Genomic DNA, 20,738 nt, shown 5'->3' with positions numbered 1-20,738 from the left:
GCTTGTCAAAGAGTTAGGATTACTCGCAGTGGAGGAAGAGTTATTAAGATCAAATAGACTGAAAATTGAAAATCTTTTATGAAATTTTGTCAATAAAACCAAGTCAACAAGCAACCAAGCCTAAACCAAAATATAACTCTATAGTAAGTACATATTGTTAATAAGTAGGGAGTGACACCTTTTTTTTTTTTCACTGTGATTTAAGAAGAAAAGTACTGGGGCTGACTCTCAAATTAGACTTTTACTAGTTAGAACTTTAAAAAAATGGAATCTGCACAAAATTAACCAAAACACAGCATACAGGGTGCTTGCCTCACTGAAGTGAGAAATATATCCATAAAAATATTGAAATATCTGCTTTAAAACAAACTAGTGCTGTCAAACGATTAATTGTTTGATTAAAAGTTTTTTGTTTACATAATATATGTGTGTGCACTGTGTATATTTATTATGTATATATAAATACACATGCATTCATGTATATTTTTAAGAAAAAATGTTGTCTATATGTTAAATAGATTTATATATAAATCATATTAATATAAATATATACATGTAAATACATGTAAATATTTTCAAAATATATACTGTATGTGTGTATTTATTTATACATAATAAATATACACAGACATATATTATGTAAACAAAAACTTTTATTTTGGATGCGATTAATCGTTTGACAGCACTAAAACAGCAGCTGACACTCACACAGAGAATACTAGTTTAAAAATAAATAATTAAAATATCTCCTTACTATGTTTTTCTCCCATGACACATTCATAGTCATTCATTTTCCTGTGCTTTGCGGCAAGCTTCATGCCTGCACTTGAGCGTGAAATAGGCTAACCTAAATATTAAAGGCTCAATATTATATATTTAAGTAATACAATTAACAATTCAGTTAACTAAACAATTATTATAATAATCCTTTCTTAACTCTTCCAACTGTGCTGAAGGCACACTCGCTGCTTCTGCTGCTGGCGAGTACATTAAACACCGTGAGAGCCGGTCTTGACACTCACGGTAGCATGGTATCATGTTGTTTTCACCAGCTCAGCACATCTCTTCCGTCACCTTAACTGATGGATGTCTAAAATATAAAAATAAGGAGAAGCCTAAAACTGCACTAGAGCCTGTGAGCTGTGACCTGAAAATTGGCCCGAAGCCTGACCCTAGGGTTGAAAATAAGTTGGGCCCTGTTAGGCTCGGCCTGAAACGCAGGGCTTTAAACTGAAAATGAAAGGGAGCTAGAGGCTCACTTGTCCACAATTTACGTACTATTGCGTAGTGAAGTTTTTCCATTGACTTCCTTTTTTTTTTTTAAAGTTCTTTCTAGTAAAAGTATAATTTGAGAGTCAGCCCAGGTACTTTCCTTCCTAATTCACAGTGAAAAGATGTAAATGCAAAGAAAATGGTGTGAAGTGACATGTGGCCAACTATGGGAGCAGTTGGGAGTTCGGTGCCTTGCTCAGGGGTCTCACCTCAGTCATGGTATTGAAGGTGGAAGAGAGCGCTGGTTATTAACTCCCCCAACCCCACTGGACCTGAGACTGAAACCCACCAACTTCGGGTTACAAGACAAGTCAAGTCACCTTTATTTATATAGCGCTTTTAACAATACAGATTGTGTCAAAGCAACTTTACAATATCAAAATAGGAAAATAGTGTCAATAATGTAAAATGACAAGATTAAACACTCAATTTTCAGTTAAAGGCATTTCATTATTGAATTCAGTGATGTCATCGTCTAGCTCAGTTCAGTTTAAATAGTATCTGTGCAATCAAGTCAATGATATCGCTGGAAATTAAGTGTCCCCAACTAAGCAAGTCAGAGGCGACAGCGGCAAGGAACCAAAACTCCATCAGTGACAGAATGGAGAAAAAAACCTTGGGAGAAACCAGGCTCAGTCGGGGGCCAGTTCTCCTCTGGCCAGACCAAACCAGCAATTAAATTCCAACTGCAGCAAAGTCAGATTGAGTAGAGGACACGGGATCTGGTTCCCGTGGTCTTGTCCCGATGGCCGTCTAGGTGACGAGGTCTTCATTGGGGATCTGTCTCTGGGGCTCATCTAGGTGTCCTGGTTTCCGCTGATGTTCAGGGCTGTAGAGGTCATCTCTAGGTGCTGATCCACCATCTGATCTGGATACAGACTGGATCTGGGTGACTGCAGTGACCATCTGGGCTGGATACGGACTGGATTTGGTGGCCTCGGAATAAGAAAGAAACATACTAATATTAGCATAGAGGCCATTCTTTTTACAATGTACAAGCATCGTCTGATGTGGACACCCAAATTGCTTGTCACTGGAATCTTGTCGCGTCGCATGTAGTTAGGACCCAGTGTAAGTGTCTTAAGGACTGTTCCACAGGTGTACGTGCAAGACTTATGATTTTTTGAAAAACATTGTTTAAACGCTTTCCAAGATCTTATTTGGATTTTACAAAATGATCTTTAAATTACTACATCCTGAAAAAGGGACATTTCTTCTTTTTTCCTGAGTTTAGTAATATATAATTAATTATCTGCAAGTGAAATCGAGTAGTCTTGATAAAATTACAGATATCATCAAATTCATTATTACTTGTAAAAGTGTAATTAAAAAGATTAATAATCCACAATTGTAATTCCACAACTTTCCAAAAGAGATACGGCACTATGATACTATGTACGGCAGAAGAGAAAATTATGTCAAAGTGAAAAACAGTACCTCAGCAGCAGAATTAGGAAAAACGACCTAGGTTACGTATGTAACCCAGGTTCCCTGAAGGGAACGAGAGCTGCGTCCGGAGACGCTATGGGAACGCCATCAGCGTAACCGACGCTCTGAACATCGTCTACAACAAGTCCAATAGAAGGGCGAGGCGTCACGGGCGGGGTGACGTCACGGCCAGGAAGTATATAAGCACGTGAGGCAGAGCGTCATGAAGCAAGCGCTGGCAGGGATGCCGGAAGTATGGCTTCGAGACGCAGCTCTCGTTCCCTTCAGGGAACCTGGGTTACATACGTAACCTAGGCCGTTCCCTTCCAGGAACGTCGAGCTGCGTCTGGAGACGCTATGGGAACGCTATATCAACGCGGCCAGACTGACAAGTCCCTGCCTGATGTCAGGCCAGAGGACAGAGGAGCCTGGAGAGGCTCGGATGTCAAGGCCGTGAAACCTGGAGAATGCCAGGGGCGTGGACGACCCAGGAGCGTCGCAGATGTCCTGTATCGGTACACCTGTCCAGAAAGGCCTTGGAGGCCGCCATACCTCTGGTTGAGTGCGCTCTGACTCCCAACGGATGGGCAAGCACAGAGGCCTCGTAAGCAAAATTGACAGCATCCACCATCACTTACTAAGAGTGGGCTACCAAGCCCTACCCTCTTAGGCGGACCAAGGCCCTCGAGCAGTTGGTCCGACTTCCTCCACAGAGCAGCTCTGTGGATGTACGTGCCCAGTGCTCACACTGGACACATACGGTTGTGCTACTCCTGGCCGAAGGGAGGAGGACAGAGGCCTGGAGTACGACCGGCTGTGGTATGACCGTCAGAACCTTCGGTACGTACCCCATTTTTCAGGGGTAGAGAAAGACTTTCGCCGAACCGGGCACACAGTCAACATCGAAGGGGCCGCAGACAGGGCCTGAAGGTGATCACCCTCCTCAGAGAATGATGGCTAACCAGAAGACGGTCTTGGAGGTGAGGAGTCTATCTGTTATCTCCTCGTCATGCTCAAAGGTGTTCACACCGAGCCTCAGAACCGCAGCCAGGTCCCATGTGGGGACGTGATCGTACAGGGGGCCTCAGCCTCCTCGCACCGGAGGAAACATGTAACTAGGGGGTATCTGCCCACTGGCTGGCCACCGATAAGGGCGTGGTATGACAAATAACTGCCACGTAGACCTTAGTAGTGGAGTGGGTTAACCCTGCGGAGAATCAGGCCTGCAGGAACTCCAGAACTGCACTAACTGGGCAGTTGACTGGGTCAAGGTGGCGGTCTCCGCACTTCAACATACAGTTTCCTCGTGGAGGGAGATCTGGATTGAAGGAGGGTCTCGACAACCTAGGTCGATAGACCGGAAGCTATGAGTTGCGCCTACTCAGGGGCCAAACCCACAGCTTCCATAGCTCCGGGCAAGGGTGCACAATGGTGCCCCCGGCCTGTGAGAGGAGATCTCTCCTGATCAATATCGGCCACGGAGTGCCGTCAAGGAGAGAAATCTGGTCCGAGAACCAAACTCGGCCCGGCCAGAACGGTGCTACTAACAGTAGACTGACCGCGTCCCGGCGCACTCTCGCCAGAACTCCCGGGAGCAGAGTAATCGGGGAGGGAAGGTGTACAGACGGGGCCTCGGCCGCGTCTGTACCATAGTATCCAGTCCCAGAGAGCTGGAGGAACTAGAGAAAACCAGAGGGGACATTACGCTGACTCTCGAGTCGCGAACAGGTCTACCCGTGCCTGGCCAAACCTTCCAAATCTGCTTCACCCCTCGAGGTGAAGCATCCATTCCCCGGGCCTCAGCCCCCGTCTCGACAGGACGTCTGCTCCTATATTGAGATGCCCAGGCATGTGCACAACTCTCAGAGATCGGAGCTGGCCCTGGGACCACACAAGGGTCTGGTGTACCAGCTTCTACAAGGGGCGCGACCGCAGACCTCCTTGGTGGTTGATGTAAGAGACCACTGCCGTGCTGTCGGTGCAGACCAGCATGTGGTGATCTATCAGGTCCGGGAGGAAGTGCTTAAGCACACGGAACACAGCTAGGATCACTAGCTGGTTGATACGCCACGTCAAGTGGCAACCACTCCACAGACCGCGGGCAGGGTGGCCACTCATGACCGCACCCCAACCGGTGAGGGAGACGTCCGTCGCTAAGGAAACACGGCGACAAGGAGGTCCCGGCACCAGGCCCTAGGACAAGAACCAAGGTGTCCTCCACAAGTCTAAGGCACGGTTTCTCCATACAATGGCGTGATCCTTGACAATGCAAAGCGAGTCTCCCCTCAGGGAGACCCCCTTGGTCTTGAGCCACCACTGTAGGGGCCTCATGTACAGCAGGCCAGAAGGAAATACGCTGGACGCAGCTGCCACGAGCCCGAGCAGTCCCTGAAACTGCTTGTCAGTGAATGGCTGGCCTTTACTCACTCTCACGATTGCCGTGAGGATTGACTCGATTCAAGCAGGGGATAACCGCGCCTGCGTCATGGTCAAATCCCAACACCACGCCTAGATAAGTGGTTCTCTAAACTGGAGAAAGCACACTCTTCTTGGCGTTTAGTCTCAACCCCAGACCTTTCATATGGGCGAGAACGACATCTCAATGCCGAACCGCCAACCGCTCTGATTGAGCGAGAATCAACTAATCGCTGATAAAATTGAGTATGCGGATGCCTTGTAGTCGCAACGGGACCCGTGCCGCATCCACACACTTGGTGAAAGTGCGGGGTTGACACGCTTTGCCCCCAAAAGCGAGCCTCAGGAACTCCCTGTGAGAGGGAAAGATGGGTACATGGGACAAACGTCCTAGAGGTCTGTCGTGACAAATCAGTCCTCGGACCCGATTTAGAACACGATCTGCCTAACTGTGAGCAACTTGAACTTCAGCTTTCTGGCTGAGAGGTTCCGAAACTCAAAACCAGTATGGGCCTCAGCCCCCCATCCTTCCTTGGAACAATGAAGTACCGGCTATAGCAGCCGGAATGAGTCTCATGAGGAGGAACCACTCGATGGCTTCCTTCCTCAGCAAAATATCGACTTCCTGTTCCAGAACCAGAGCCTGCTCGGGGCGGACCGTAGTCACGCAAACCCCGTTGAATCGAACTGGATGGAATAACCACGCTCTACTGTCTGCAGGACCCAAAGAGACACCTCTGGCAGTTCGGCCTGGTACGCCTGCAACACCGCCATAGTGTGCAGACACGCACCTGCCTGACCTGCTGCCGCATACCCCCTACCCACTAAGGATGAAGTAGTGCGCAGAGGCTTAGTGGGCAGAGTAGGAGCCTTCAGGGACGATGCCGTAGACGGGGACAGATAGCTAGCGTCCGTTCAACCCGTGGCATCGCCCCGTACCTGCACACATCCAGATCCCACACATTGCCAATATAATGTGAAGCGGGAACGAACGGGCGGGACGAGAATGGTTTCGCCCACGATCTCGACACCTCGGTGTGGAGATTGGGGAAAAATGGAAGGCTCCTGCGAAGAGGTGGGTGCCGCGAGCGCAGAAAACGCTCATCTAACAGAGTGGAATGCGGCTCAGATACCTCCTCGGGGGGCCAACTGATATCCAGCTTGGCCACAGCCCGAGTGACCACCTCTAAGAGCTCCTCATACTGGGGCGTAAGAGGCGGCGAACCCTCGTCAACGCTCGCCGTCTCGACCTCCTCGGAGGAAGAGAGGCGAAGCGTTGAGCCCTCATCTCGGGGGGAAGAGACCGCTTCCGAACCGCGAGACGGGGCGCTAGATCTGGCGGATACGGGAGGAGATAGGGACATGCCCGTCTCACTCTCGCCGGCCAGATCAGCCTGTGAGCCCCACGAGTGCAGCCGCCGTTCTGCCTCAGCAGAAGCGGGACCAGCACCACGTGGAACGCTCACAAAGGCTCCCTTCTCAAAGAGAGTGTGCGCAGCGAGAGCCGCTCACAGTGCGGCCAAACGGCTCCCTCGAGAGCCGCTGCCGCATGCTCCGCACCCAGGCAGACCACGCACAGATCATGTGTGTCCCCACTTGTAATATAACGCGGGCAGGGACTAACACACAATCTGAACCGCGATCTGGGATCGCCCCCTGTTTTGGTCTTAGCTTTTGGCATGTCTAGATTCTCTCTCAGACAAACAACAGTAAATAAGACTCACAAAACGGATATGGACTGACAACACACAGAGCGCTTGCTGAATGACAAAAAAGCTGACGCGGGCTCTGCCTCACGTGCTTATATACTTCCTGGCCGTGACGTCACCCCGCCCGTGACTCCTCGCCCTTCTATTGGACTTGTTGTAGACGATGTTCAGAGCGTCGGTTACGCTGATTGCGTTCCCATAGCGTCTCCGGACGCAGCTCGACGTTCCTGGAAGGGAACCATGTGGATTTGAAAATAGAAAGGATGTATTATCAGAGTTGTTAATATTAAAAATGCAAGTTGCAAAGCTCTCACTGAGACACAAAGTCATACTGCCTTTATTTTGATCAAAAACATATGTTGAAAAGTTTAATGGATAACTTTTTATGGATATTCTGAGTAAAAATACTCTACTCTTGTCAAGCTCATGAATTGGATTCATAACACAATTAAGCATTCATGAGGCAAAACATCAGACAGGAAAAAATGATTGAGAGTGGAATTTAGAGCTGTATGTGGTGCTGTATGCTTTTAGTGATAAACTACTGAGGTCTAAATTTAAGACCCTCCCCAGTCAGTGTGCCAAATGACAACCATTTTACCATATAGTTCTGTGGCCTGCCATGGACTCTTATCCAGAAAAAAAAAAAACAGACAGTAGAGCTACTGCATGGATATAATGTTTTTGATTGTTTTGTACATTTCTCTTTCTGCAGTGCTCTATTTAATGAGTTGGTCACTGGGAGCAACAGTGTCAGGTTTAGGTGTGCTGGTGCTTGCTTTGAGTTTGGTTTACACTGGATCTATATGTAAACCCAAGACCCCTCTTCCTAAATCACTGGTAAGCCTTTTCTACATTCATATACATCGTTTGCCGTATTCTGCACTTTCTATCATCAGTAATTTGTCATTCATTTTTTATTTACATCATTAGTTTTTCTTACCTTACCTTTTCTAACCTAGAACATTTAAGAAATTGTTACTGAGTATAGTAAGGTTGCCTGGCTATATATATATATATATATATATATATATATATATATATATATATATATATATATTAGGGCCGGGACTTTAACACGTTAATTTAGATTAATTAATTACACAAAAATAACGCGTTAAATTTTTTTTACGCATCTTAATCGCACTTATTTTTGCACCGCGGAACGTTTCTCACTGGATGAGTTTCGGCGGACCGATTATACTGGAGCACCAACTAGCGTTCAGACTTGCGTTCTCGTGGAGACCGGTCTTGCCCATAGATATATATACTGACTAGATGTCGCCTCTGACGCTGCTGTCCATAGGAACGATGCGTCAGCGCGGCCGCCATCTTGGGTCGGGGGAAGCCGCGTCTACTCTGCATTAGTTAACATTGGCAGAGAACTATCAACGATTAAAATCACCTTAATTTGCTTAATTTTCAACCGATTTTCAAGCCGTTTGGTTTATTATAAATGTCAGACATATATTTATGATAGAACATAGATTAATTATTTTACTTATATATATGTTCTATCATAAATATGTGATATAGCATATACAATACAATACTTGGACACGCCTACATAACTAATTAATTTGTTCTACAATGCACAAAACAATTACAAGGATGCTGATAGTGATATGAAAAAAACATGAATAATATAAAGTATATATAAAATATAAATAAATAATAGAGCAAAATTTAAAGAGTTAAAGGCAAGAGTTAAACAAACAAAGCGGGAAAAAAAAACAATTATGGACTTCCTGACCAACAGACCTCAGAATGTTAGGATGGGGAACCTAACATCTGCATCTAGGCAGAAATTAAATCATCATAAATCGTCCAAATCTCAAATGATTTTTCTTAGTTTTTTGGTTTGTTCCAACTGACAGACATGTATTTATGATCGAGTCCAGAGAAATTTGAAGCTTTTGATATTAATCTACTTCAAAACTAGGTGTAAGTTTATTATTCTTCCACTTCAGTGAACTTAAAATTAACTATTGTTATTTACCTTAGCCTAGTCTACTGCACACAAAATGGCTACAATGGTGTGATATCCATACTTAAAAATACATGTTAATTAAAACATTTGAATTGTACTGGTTTATTTTGTACATCAGCAAGCCTGCAATACAATGACCCAGCGTAAAATGGTTATATAACACAAAAACAAACATAACGTGCGTACGTAGTGTGAAAACATCTTCCAGTATTTACAACAGCTTATTAAATGATTAGGCTACAGTATATAACAGGTTAACCATTCTTTGAAAGCATCCAGTTCATGAAAATATCTACTACAGCACAAAAGTCCGGCATCTTCAGAGTTGATCTGAATGCTGGGAAACTTTGGCGCTTCCTTCAAGTTCAAGAGTTTTATTTGTCACATACACAATTATACAGAGTATAACCAGCAGTGAAATGTAGGGACCAGCAGTGAAATGTTCAGATCCCCGACCCAAGATGGCGGCGATGTTGACGCATGCTTAGAGGCCCAAGGCGACATCTAGTCAGTATATATATCTATGGGTCTTGCCAAGCTTCCTTGGAAGAACGAACTCGGAAGGACGCGAGAACACAGAACGCACACTTATGAGAACTGAGATGTACTGCATTCCTGCTTAACTGACCGCATAGTCTCAGCATAAGCAGCGACCAATGAACAATAAATATTACAAAATGTCATAACTTATTAAAACATTTCATACTATTATAGATATTACTTTCATATAATTGTATTGTTTTATTTTACAGCGTTATATGTTTTACTGTTAAGATTCATTTTAATATGCCAATAAAAATGCAGACTTTCTCCGGGTCTTTATTAAAATTAACCAAAACAAAACGATAAATGTTTACTTTCAACTTGAAGAGCCGTTAAGTATTTGTGAGAGCGACTTTAAAGCTTACAGGCTTACGTACACCGGCCACCCACAGCGTTTTCTGGGATTTCTAACGGCTCGATTCTCTCAAGTCTGCACTCGATGCATCCTCAGTTTCAAGAACATATCCGGGCACTTTCATGCATCCTCTGTACTTGCGTTCTTGAGAATTGGAACTGAACTTCGACGGTTAATGATGACGTAGAACGAGAACACAAGGACGCAAGATCGCTGAAGAACGCATATTGAGAAACAGCCAAAAACAAACCACAGTGAACATGGACAAAGAAGCTGATGAGACCGCTTTGGTTGGCCCTGTGGATGGGAAATTTAAAAATCCATATAAAAAAACTTACTTCTCACTGTTCTCAGGTCAAATATTTATATGCGATTAAAATGCGATTAATTTAGATTAATTAATTACAAAGCCTCTAATTAATTAGATTAATTTTTTTAATCGAGTCCCGGCCCTAATATATATATATATATATATATATATATATATATATATATATATATATATATATATATATATATATACTGTATATATGGTTCCGTGAAAAGGTTTTTTGTCCCTTCCTGTTTTTTTTTGTTTGTTTGTTTTTTGCATATTTGTCTCACTTAAGAGATTCAGATCATCAAACAAATTGTAATATTACACAAAGATAACCCAAGTAAATACAAAATGCTGTGAAATAATGATTTCATTAAGGGAAAAAAGCTGTCCAAACCTTCCTGGCCCTACGTGAAAAAGTAATTTCCCCCTAAATCTAATAACTGGTTGTGCCATCCTTTGCAGCAACAACTACAATCAAGCGTTTGCGATAACTGACCATGAGTCTTTCACATCGCTGTGGAGGAATTTTGGCCCACTCATCTTTGCAGAATTGTTTTAATTCAGCCACATTGGAGAGTTTTCGAGCATGAAAGGACTGTTTAAGGTCATACCACAACATCTCAATCGGATTTAAGTCCGGACTTTGACTTGGCCACTCCAAAACCTTACTTTTGTTTTTCTTGAGCCATTCAGAGGTGGACTTGCTGGTGGTTCATTGTCCTGTTGCATAACCCAAGTGCGCTTGAGCTTGAGGTCACAAACTGACGGCCGGACATTCTCCTTCAGGATTTTCTGATAGAGTGCAGAATTCATGGTTCAATCAATTATGACAAGTCGTCCAGTTCCTGAAGCTGCAATGCAGCCCCAGAGCATCACACTACCACCACCATGTTTGACTGTTGGTATGATGTTCTTTTTGATCTTCTTGTTGGTTTTACGTCAGATGTAACGGGACGCACACCTTCCAAAAAGTTCAACTTTTGTCTCATCAGTCCACAGAATATTTGCCCAAAAGTCTTGGGGATAATCAAGATATTTTTTGGCAAATGTGAGAAGAGCCTTTGTGTTCTTTTTGGTCAGCAATGACTTTTGCCTTGAAACTCTCCCATGGATGCCATTTTTTTCATGAGCAGTGACGTTAATTGAGGCAAGTAAGGCCTGCAGTTCTTTAGATGTTGTTCTAGGTTCTTTAAGCATGCTTGACTTTGTCAGACAGGTTCTATTTACATGATTTCTTGATTCAACAGGTCTGGCAGTAATCAGGCCTGGTTGTGGCTGGTGAAATTTAACTCAACTTTCTAAAATAATGTGGTTAATCACAGTTCTTTCATGATTTAACAGGAGGGGGGAAATACATTTTTCACATAGGGCCAGGTATGTTTGGACAGCTTTTTTCCCTTAATAAATGAAATCATCATTTAAAAACTGCATTTTGTATTTATTGCATTATCTTTGTGTAATATTTAAATTTGTTTGATGGCCTGAATCTTCAGGAAGGGGGCCTTACAGGAATATGTCCCTTATACTGGGCTGCTTTATTTCCCCACCAATGTCAAAATCAAACCTATGTCCTTGCTTCACACAATAACAAACTTTTTGTCTTATTCTTTAGCTTATTCTTCACTATAATACTATTACTGTAGCTGTTACTGTAGCTGCTTATTATAATTATATTTAACAGGTCTTCTTATTATACCTACATCGATTATGCTAATTTATAATTCATATTTTTAGGTGTCTTAGTCTTTCTCTGTTGTGTCTTAACAACATCTTCTGGAACCCAGAATATTTTGATACTTGAATAAAAACAATGAGAGCATCCGTCCTGTAGTTAGTACTGTGCTCCACCCTTTGGTTTAGCAATGTAAAAGGGCATGGAAATCGAGCAATGGATGATGAAATGTAGAGTATAATGTAATTTTGAAAGCACTGATGTTTTTATTTTTAAAAAGCCTATTAGGATTATGACAATATTTTTGGTGAGTTTTTATAATGTAATACATTTCTCATAATGTAATAATTGTTATTACATTACGAGCTCAAGATTTTATTACATTTTGAGAAAACTATTACATTATGAACATTTTATAACAATAATAATGTAATACTTATTACATTATGTGCAGTTTTTACATTGTGCAGTTATTACATTATGAGCAACTCACACGCCATTGTCTCTCTGTCTTTGTCATTGTCTCTCTTCTTGTGAAACAAACATGACATGGATGCAAGATGACCAGTAGATTAGCAAGATAATAATATTGCTCTTTCTGTTTCACATATATCCAGCGGGGACAAGTCTACTTTAAAGTTTCCTCTGGAGTCTGAAGTGTTTTTTTTGGACACTGGAGATGTTTTCATATCCCCCAACATTTGTGCACAATTTCAGTCTGATTAGACTCTTTCTAACACAAACTGTTAAAATATTATGTGAGCAAATGCAGTGTACATAATGAAAATCATATATCCATCCAAGTGCATCCAAAACTTTTAGGCAGCGGCTATTTGCACTGTGTAAATAGCGATAGACGCTATTTACACTAAGTGCAAATAGCAATAGATGCTATTTACACTCGGTGTAAATAGCAATTGATGCTATTTACACCAAGTGCAAATAGCATATTTTTTTAGTGACAGATGCTATTTACACTAAGTGCAAATAGCAATAGATTCTATTTACACTCAGTGTAAATAGCAATTAGATGCTATTTACACCAAGTGCAAATAGCATATTTTTTTAGTGACAGATGCTATTTACACTGTGCAAATAGCGATGGATTCTATTTACACTGTTAAAATAGCAAGATTTTCTGCTATTTATACTACTTATTGCAAATAGTGGCAATTATCTGCACCTCAGTATTGTAGTACATTATAAAACAGTACGCAATAATAACGTACTGAGTGTAAATTATAATTTTAATTCAAATTTATTAAATGGATGCCACCTTATTGGGACAATAAAGCCCTCCCTACACCTACCCGATACTTTATTTTCAACTTTTTGATTATTTCCTTCATTTTTATTGAAAATAAATGCCTTTCTGATGCGATATGAGATTTGAAAAGGGAGAAAAAAATGTTTGGCAAAATGTGGGCTCGAACTCTGGTCGATCGCGTCAAAAAGCATGCGCCTTATCATCTACGCCACTGAAACTGATGTTGAACTAACATCTTTTTTTATTGTTGACTAACTCAATCACACGTTAATGGGCGGAGTTAGTGTAAATAGCCTTTGCCAACAAGATGGGCTATTTGCACTTAGTGTAAATAGACACTCCGAAACTTTTATTAGTAGAGTTGGAGCAAGAGTCATCATTTTGACTAAGTCTCATGTATCTCTCTGTATTGCTTTTTTCCCTCATTCAGGGTAACATCACTGAAGTGTACTATCTGATTCCTGAACAGACATTATCTGAGAGTATATCATTGACTGAGTCACAGTTAATCAATGCATCTAAAAATCATCCCACCGAAAACAAAAACGCACTGAATGCAGAGGAAGATCCAGAAAGCAAGCAAAATGAAGACGAGGAAAACTATGCCAACAAGGTCTGTCTGATACCCATTTCAAAACATATATATGGGTCATTCCACAAAATCGGTGCCTTTTCCACCTGGAAAAATTAAAAAACAAAAGTTTAATCAGTATTTTTTAAATATGCATGAAATGAAGACACCTTAAAATGACAAGAAATTGTATTGTGCCATCTCAGGCTATGTAATTTATTATTTTATCACTATTCTTCTACCTCATGTTTTGGTATTTATGTCAACCCTGTTCCCGATACAAGTGTTACTGGATACTATAGTTTAATTAGAACAGCGTGATAGTTTTCACATATACGAGCAGCATTTTTTTCCCTCTTTTCACTGGGATTGTTTCAAATTTTGTATTTTTTTTTTTATATATTTTTATATTTGTCATTCAGATGACCAAAAACATCCTAATTTTAAGAATGACCACATCAATTAAGAAAAATTTATATTTTTACAAGAGAGATATTAAAAATAGGGCTTTGTCCAAAATAAAATATAAAGTTACAATGGAAAAACCTGGAAGGCTGTATCAAATATTCAAGTTCAAGTTCAAGTCAGCTTTATTGTCAATTCTTCCACATGTACAGCACATACATACAGAGAATTGAAATTGCATTACTCTCAGACCCTTGGTGCATACAGTTAACATTAAACACGTTCAAATACAGATAAATACAGTTTAGACAAGGGGAACACAACATGAAGGTGGACACGTGAAACCAAGATATTATGCAAAAACATTTAGTTGGATAACAAGACAAAACATGACATAAAGAAAACGCGTATCAAAACAAGATAGAAAAAAAAATAAAAAGTTCCTAAAGCATCTAACGAAAGATAATGACTACAACCAAGCCATGGAACATCTCCAAAATATAAAGGCAACAAAAGGTAATCAACCAAAATTAAAAAGATTAAGGGTAATAAATCTTGTTTGCTGGTGGATCTCCTGCCCTTCCTGCCATGCTCCACTTCAGCGTCCTTAATGTAGGTCATCAGCACTCATGCCATCAGACGCAGGTGCGCAAAGACGGACCTAAACAATCAGACTCAGAGAGAGAGAGAGAGACATTAGAAGAGACATGACGTCATACGGAGGAGGATACACTCTCAAGGCATAATCCGTAACAACCATCCTATCTCGGTCATTAACAACAATAGTAATAGTAACAATACCAATAATACCAACTAAAATGTAACTCATGCTCTTATGCCACTGAATGATATAGGCATTAGCTCAAAATTACACCCAGGGTGACCTTTAAACATGTTTGCATTTTACAATGCAAGACAATCATTCAAAACAGGATGACACCTAATCTATGTCATTCCTGCTACCAGAGGTGGAAAGAGTACGAATATATTTTACTCAAGTAAAAGTACCATTACATTAATGAAATTTTACTTAAGTACAAGTAAAAAATACCAGTCTAAAAATCTGGGTGGGAGGGACGCAAAAATGGGATAGGCCAAGGGTGTCAAACTCAGTTCCTGGAGGGCCACAACCCTACACAGTATAGATCAGTCGCATAGCTACTTTCATCTGTGGCCCACCCAATGAGAAGTTTGTAATTTTCCAAATAAATGTAATTCATTAAACGATACTAATAAACGTGTTATTTCACTGTAACTTTATTTGTTAACAATATTAACCTGTTAGCCTGCACCAGAGCGACCTCGCACTGAACGATCTTTGTTTGCATGTGTCATTGTTTTCTAATAGAATAAATGAAACGGGACAAAGTTAATCTTGACAAACTTTATATCATTCTGAGGGTCTAAGCCTCAAGCATCGACGACAGATCGCTGTTTTTCGATGGAAAGCTTATAAGGAATGAGTGGCACAAATTTGCTACATTTGTGTAAGCAGTACACATCCAAACACGCAGAGTAAAAAAGCCGTACGTACCTTTATCATTGTAATAACGAGCCACAAACGCGTCCACTGCTGAAATCCCAGTTTAGTTAGAGAGGTAAGGGTCCACAGAAAAACATCCCAGCGAGCACTTTTAGTCCAGCGAAACAATAACGTTGTAATAAGGATGAATATTCCTTTGTTTACATTTCATTTCTTCAGAGAGTTATTGTTCGCGTCCGTTATGGAATAAATTACGCTCAAAAACAGCGTCTTGGTGGTAAAAAAACAAAACGATGTTGTAGAATACGGTCTTACAAATATAATGAGACCGTCTACGGAAAAAAAAGTCTCAGAAAAGCGGAATATAGATTATTTGAATTTGGCGCTCCCTCCAGCCGGCAGTGACGCTTCTGTGACGCACGCTGTCATCTGAGCGGGGCACAATTTAGCGATCTGCTTTATCCATAAAAAACTGTTTTTTTTTTCTTCTACATTTTTTATATGTGTGTGTGTGTGTATTGTGTGGGGAATGTGGCCGTGTCTGCATGATTATAATCTGTATGGACGCACATCAGCGTGTTTATTAGCGACTCTATGACGGCTATCATTGTGATTCATTGATCAGCTATTATTGATTATATGGCCCATCTGTTTGATTATAATCTGAATGGAAGCACATCAGCGTGTGTTTACTGACTCTATGACCATGTCTGGCAATATCACTTCACGTCTGGCAGTGATATTTATCATTGTAATAACGAATAACGAACAATACTTCAGTATACATACTATATACAAAGCATTTTTTTCTATTTTTTTTCCTTTTTTATTACTCAAATAATTATTTTTGTATTTTTTAGTGCTCAAATAAATCTGTCTATTATTTTATAATTGAAAAACTATGCAGGAACATGTACAATGACTAAAATAGCTTGTATAATTCTGTAATCCATTTGGTGGTTATTTTTCCTCAAACAGGGGGGTGGGGGGACCATAAATAGTTTCAGAAAAAATATTGCAGGAATCTCATTTTTCATGGTATCTTCTTCAAATTTGAAATATGAACACATGAGACATGTGGCTTTCGATCCATTACTTTTCTGGATTGCTCCAGGACTTATTTCATGTATTTGTATATGAAATAAAAAAACATTCAGTGTGGAAAAATATTTTTCAAGGGACGTCAGTGTCTATAACTTTTTATCTTTTTGAGCATTATCAACTCTGGATGATAGATAGTAAAGCCCAGAGTCTCTTCTTTCAAAAGATACCTAATTTGTTTGTGTAAGCACACTTTGTCACAAACTGTTACCATTTTAATTCAGGTAGGTTATTTTCACCTGCGAGGCCACAAATGGGGTTGAAGGTTAACAGGTTAAATGCTTGTTTTCATGGTCAATTACATGTCGTTTCTTAGTTTTCCCTCTTCCTATAGGTGCATATGATCATGCGCTTGTCAAAATGATGATTCGTCCGTTTCTGTTAGTCCCTCCCACAATGTTATGTTTACGACTTATGTTTATGACGTAAGGATATAATAGTAAAATGCATGCGTGTGAAGTTCAATTTGAAAATAGCCTAGTGAAGCAAACATAAATCAGATCAATTCTTTAAAAAGTAAAATTCTTAGCAATAAATCCGGACCGTCTACAAATGAAACACGACAGACCACCTGAGGGAGCTGGATTTATCGATAGGAAACTTCTGAACCAAGTGTGTTTGAAACATCATATTAGCATAGGTACAGTGTTTGATCCACTAAAAACTTGCGTCCTTTGTGGAAAGAAACACACAAACTTTGTGCTAGATCCTGGTCACCACAACAAACTGCATAATTTGCAGTTGCGCACATTTCTGCGGTCCTCGATGTGAGTGAACTAACAGAGACGTTTGATTATGAAATCACCAGAGAAGCCCTGTGTTTCACACTGAGGTAATGCTTTTTAATAAACGTCCTTTAGTTAACGTTAGTTAATGCATTAACTAACATTAGCAATACATTTGTTACCGTGTTTATTCATCTTTGTTAACCAGCTCGGGCAAATGTTAACAGATACAACTTTTAATTTTAATAATGTCCTATTAGTACATTTTGAAATGAACATTAACATAACAAATTAATTACTAATGTTAATGCATGCTTTAGAAATACTGTGTAATGAACTTTGGTACTGTATTAATTGTTGGCAATTTGACATGCAGTTTTCATATGCTACACACCTGGCCCACCCAGTTTTATGTAGGCCCACCCAACATTTCTGGCTACACTAGTGATATAGATATAACCCTAATTAAACACATCTGATCCAGCTAATCTAATCATTTAGGCTTATTTGAAAACTACATGGTATGTGTGTTGGAGCAGGGTTGGAACTAAACTCGGCAGGGCTGCGGCTTTGACACCCCTGGGATAGGCCTATAAATCTCAAACTAGTTGTTTTTAATTAAAGGAATCAGTTATTTAGAATAATAAGACATTTGGGCTGTTACTGTGGTGGCTTCCGCCTTTTCTATGAATAATCTCTCTCAAATGGCTGAATGTCACTTCACTTCACTTCACTTCAAATCTTGGGGTTTCGATGCCAGAAAATAGACTTCATTAATCAAGAAAAATAAAGCCGAGAAGCCTCCTGCAGGAAAGTTCTCTCGAATGTAATCGGCGTCCTCTTTAAATAGTCTTTCCTCTAGGCGGGTTCAATACATTTCATATATGGTTTCACCTTTTTAGTCTGTGTCTTCCTTACATATATTTAGAAAGGGCTCCCTATATGGTAGGGGAAAGCAGCCCCTCTTGCATTTTTACAGCTGTTACCTATTTTGAGGGTCTGCACATTACAATCATGCAGGCCTTCAACACACACACACAGGCATATGATTATAATGGACAAAATACCTTGATACATAAATAGCTAAATTTACATTAATTATACTTGATTAATTCATCATTTGACTAATAAAAATCTTCTACATTCCCCCCTCTGAGACTTTCTAAGTCTCACCTTTACTTGTCTTCACCCAGAGTGCAGTTTCATAACCCAGTCCTATCTGTTATCACTACCTAGTGACTAAATTAAGTCACACAGTTTTACCAGCAATGACTAGATTATGCAACAGCATTCTGGACGGAGCAACAGGACCAAACCTCTCCCCCACACTTGACCAGGAAGGAGTAAAAGATCCCGTCTCCGTAACCCCTTATCTGATAATGTTATAAGCGTGAGCGTGTAATTGGTTCAGCACTTGCTTATGGTTGTCACCAGTTATGTATAACAGGCAATGGAATTGAATATCATAATATAAAATTGTAACATCACAAAAATAACGTAGTTGATCTTCAGCACAGACACCTTCATAATATTCATTCAGGTCCTTTTCTGTAATCCTTTATCTATTATTTGGGACTTTTAGCACTTCTATTTGCTTAACAGCAGCATTAACGATTAATGTTCTTAATATGGGTATTATTTTACCTTCATTATGTATGCCGAGTGCTAATAGTTCTGGAGCTCTAGAAGGAAATCCTGATTTCCAATCATTTTTCTTGTCTATATACCAAATAACAGCACATTTTCCTTTGAACTTGCCCACATCTTTTGTTCCTTTGGGCTTATGGAAACAATCATATTCTTGTTTATAATCTATGCTATACCATTTAGGAATCTCTACTTTCTGTTTTTCAATTTTCATATTTTGGCTGACCTCTGAATTCTGACACCAAGATCCCCAGAGTGGTCTAAAAAAGTAATCGATTAATTTAGCATTTCCCAACTACCCTAGACATTCAGCTAAACAATATGGTCTGGTAAAATCGGTTAAATGACAAAGGTTTCTCCTTGTCGCTTTCTCCTGAGTTGTCATCTTGTCGTTTTCTTTTATTTCCACTTCCTCTTTTCCATTTGTGTGCCCACATCTGCTCTAAAGCTTTTTGATCATTATTAGCCATCTCTCATCAATCATTCCATCTTCACCAGGGTGACTCTTTGCGAGTCGTTGCAATGGTCTTTCCCTCGTTGGCAAGGGAGAGTCGTTACTAGCACACCCTTCATCCCTCACTTCATGCTGTGTGGGCTTGTTGAAGCTGGTTGGCGTATTTTAAGGCGAGAGATGTGAACCCAGGTATCACTTTGCAACCATTTTGCTGATCAATGCAAGATTCTCCCTCAAGACCATTACTGGACACTCACTGGTTCTCAATGGTGGAGCAAACCATTCTCTGGCCCTGATAGAACTGCTGTAACCTATAAATTGAAACTTTCATAGTTTTTGTTAGTGATTTAACAGTCAGAAAGATAAAATTTGACCCTTTTGAGACAGACTCAGCTCCATTATGATATGCTGAAAAGTGAAAGTGAAAAGAAAGTTAGATGTGGGGTGGACAGAGCAAGCTTGCTTGATTTGCCTTCCCATGTTATGCGCTGCGCAAGTGTGGCACTGTTTTTCTTTCTGCCACAACAATAACCTAGGTACTGACCAGGAAACTTAGTCAAATTCATCCATGGTCATTATTTTACTGGGCATTATTTGCCCTGTGGGCCAACATATTAGAATTTGCATATAGCTGTTTTGGCAAAATAATTGATTTGCCTCGGTGTCTCGTCAGACACCTTCTTTCACTCCACAACACCATCATTCATACTGTTTCACACTCTTTCACACCCCACTTATGGCCAAAACCTATTTTGTCTTGAGAGTTCAGCTGATTGTGAACTGAATGGTTTTAGCTGTGGAATGTCACAGATTCCGAATAGGATAAACATGACTTTTCTTGTTAGACTCTACTGTGCGTAGGCCTGGTAGCATTCTACGTAGTGTCTAAATGTCATATGCAACTTGACAACATCAGTCACCATAAAGGTTAATCTAACACTGCTGTAAACCTCTTCTTAGATTTTTTTGTTTGTTTGTTTTTTTTCCTCTAACAAAATCTAAGTTTAATTGGTTTAGTATAAGTCTTAGGCATTGTGCAATTGACAGAACCAATTTTAATTAAAATGTCACTTGTTTGTGTAATTTAAAGTTTAGTCTTATATTTTTGTTATTGCTTATGAGCTACGGTGAGAAGAAGATTGGACATCTCTGCATAATCTAGGATCCATTAGTCATCAATATTTCTATCCTGTTACTCCCAGCGATGATAGCATTTATGATTTCATGATTTTGGACCATTGGAGTTAAATTTATTTACTATTATTATTTTCCTCAAACTAGCTCTTGTCAATTACCATTATTTTTAATTTATTAGCCATATTTTTTCATTTAGACATCTTGTTTGCCCTTTTTTTTCATTCTTTCCTCCAAAGAGTTCAGCA

General features: G+C 40.3%; 1 protein-coding gene across 1 annotated transcript in view; it reads left to right on the top strand.

Moving 5' to 3' along the window:
• Positions 1-20,738, top strand: part of LOC306876454 (uncharacterized protein) — a 77,547-nt gene that overhangs the window by 44,956 nt on the left and 11,853 nt on the right. Inside the window, exons 8-9 of the mRNA XM_079427624.1 lie at positions 7,540-7,664; positions 13,401-13,583. Of these exons, the coding sequence (XP_079283750.1) occupies positions 7,540-7,664; positions 13,401-13,583 (308 nt within the window). The remainder of the gene's footprint in view (positions 1-7,539; positions 7,665-13,400; positions 13,584-20,738) is intronic.

Source organism: Barbus barbus (genome assembly GCF_936440315.1).
Source record: "Barbus barbus genome assembly, chromosome: 10".
In the NCBI taxonomy this organism is placed as follows: Eukaryota; Metazoa; Chordata; class Actinopteri; order Cypriniformes; family Cyprinidae; genus Barbus; species Barbus barbus.
Note: the sequence above shows the minus strand (reverse complement) of the source record. Positions and strands in the feature narration are given on the sequence as shown.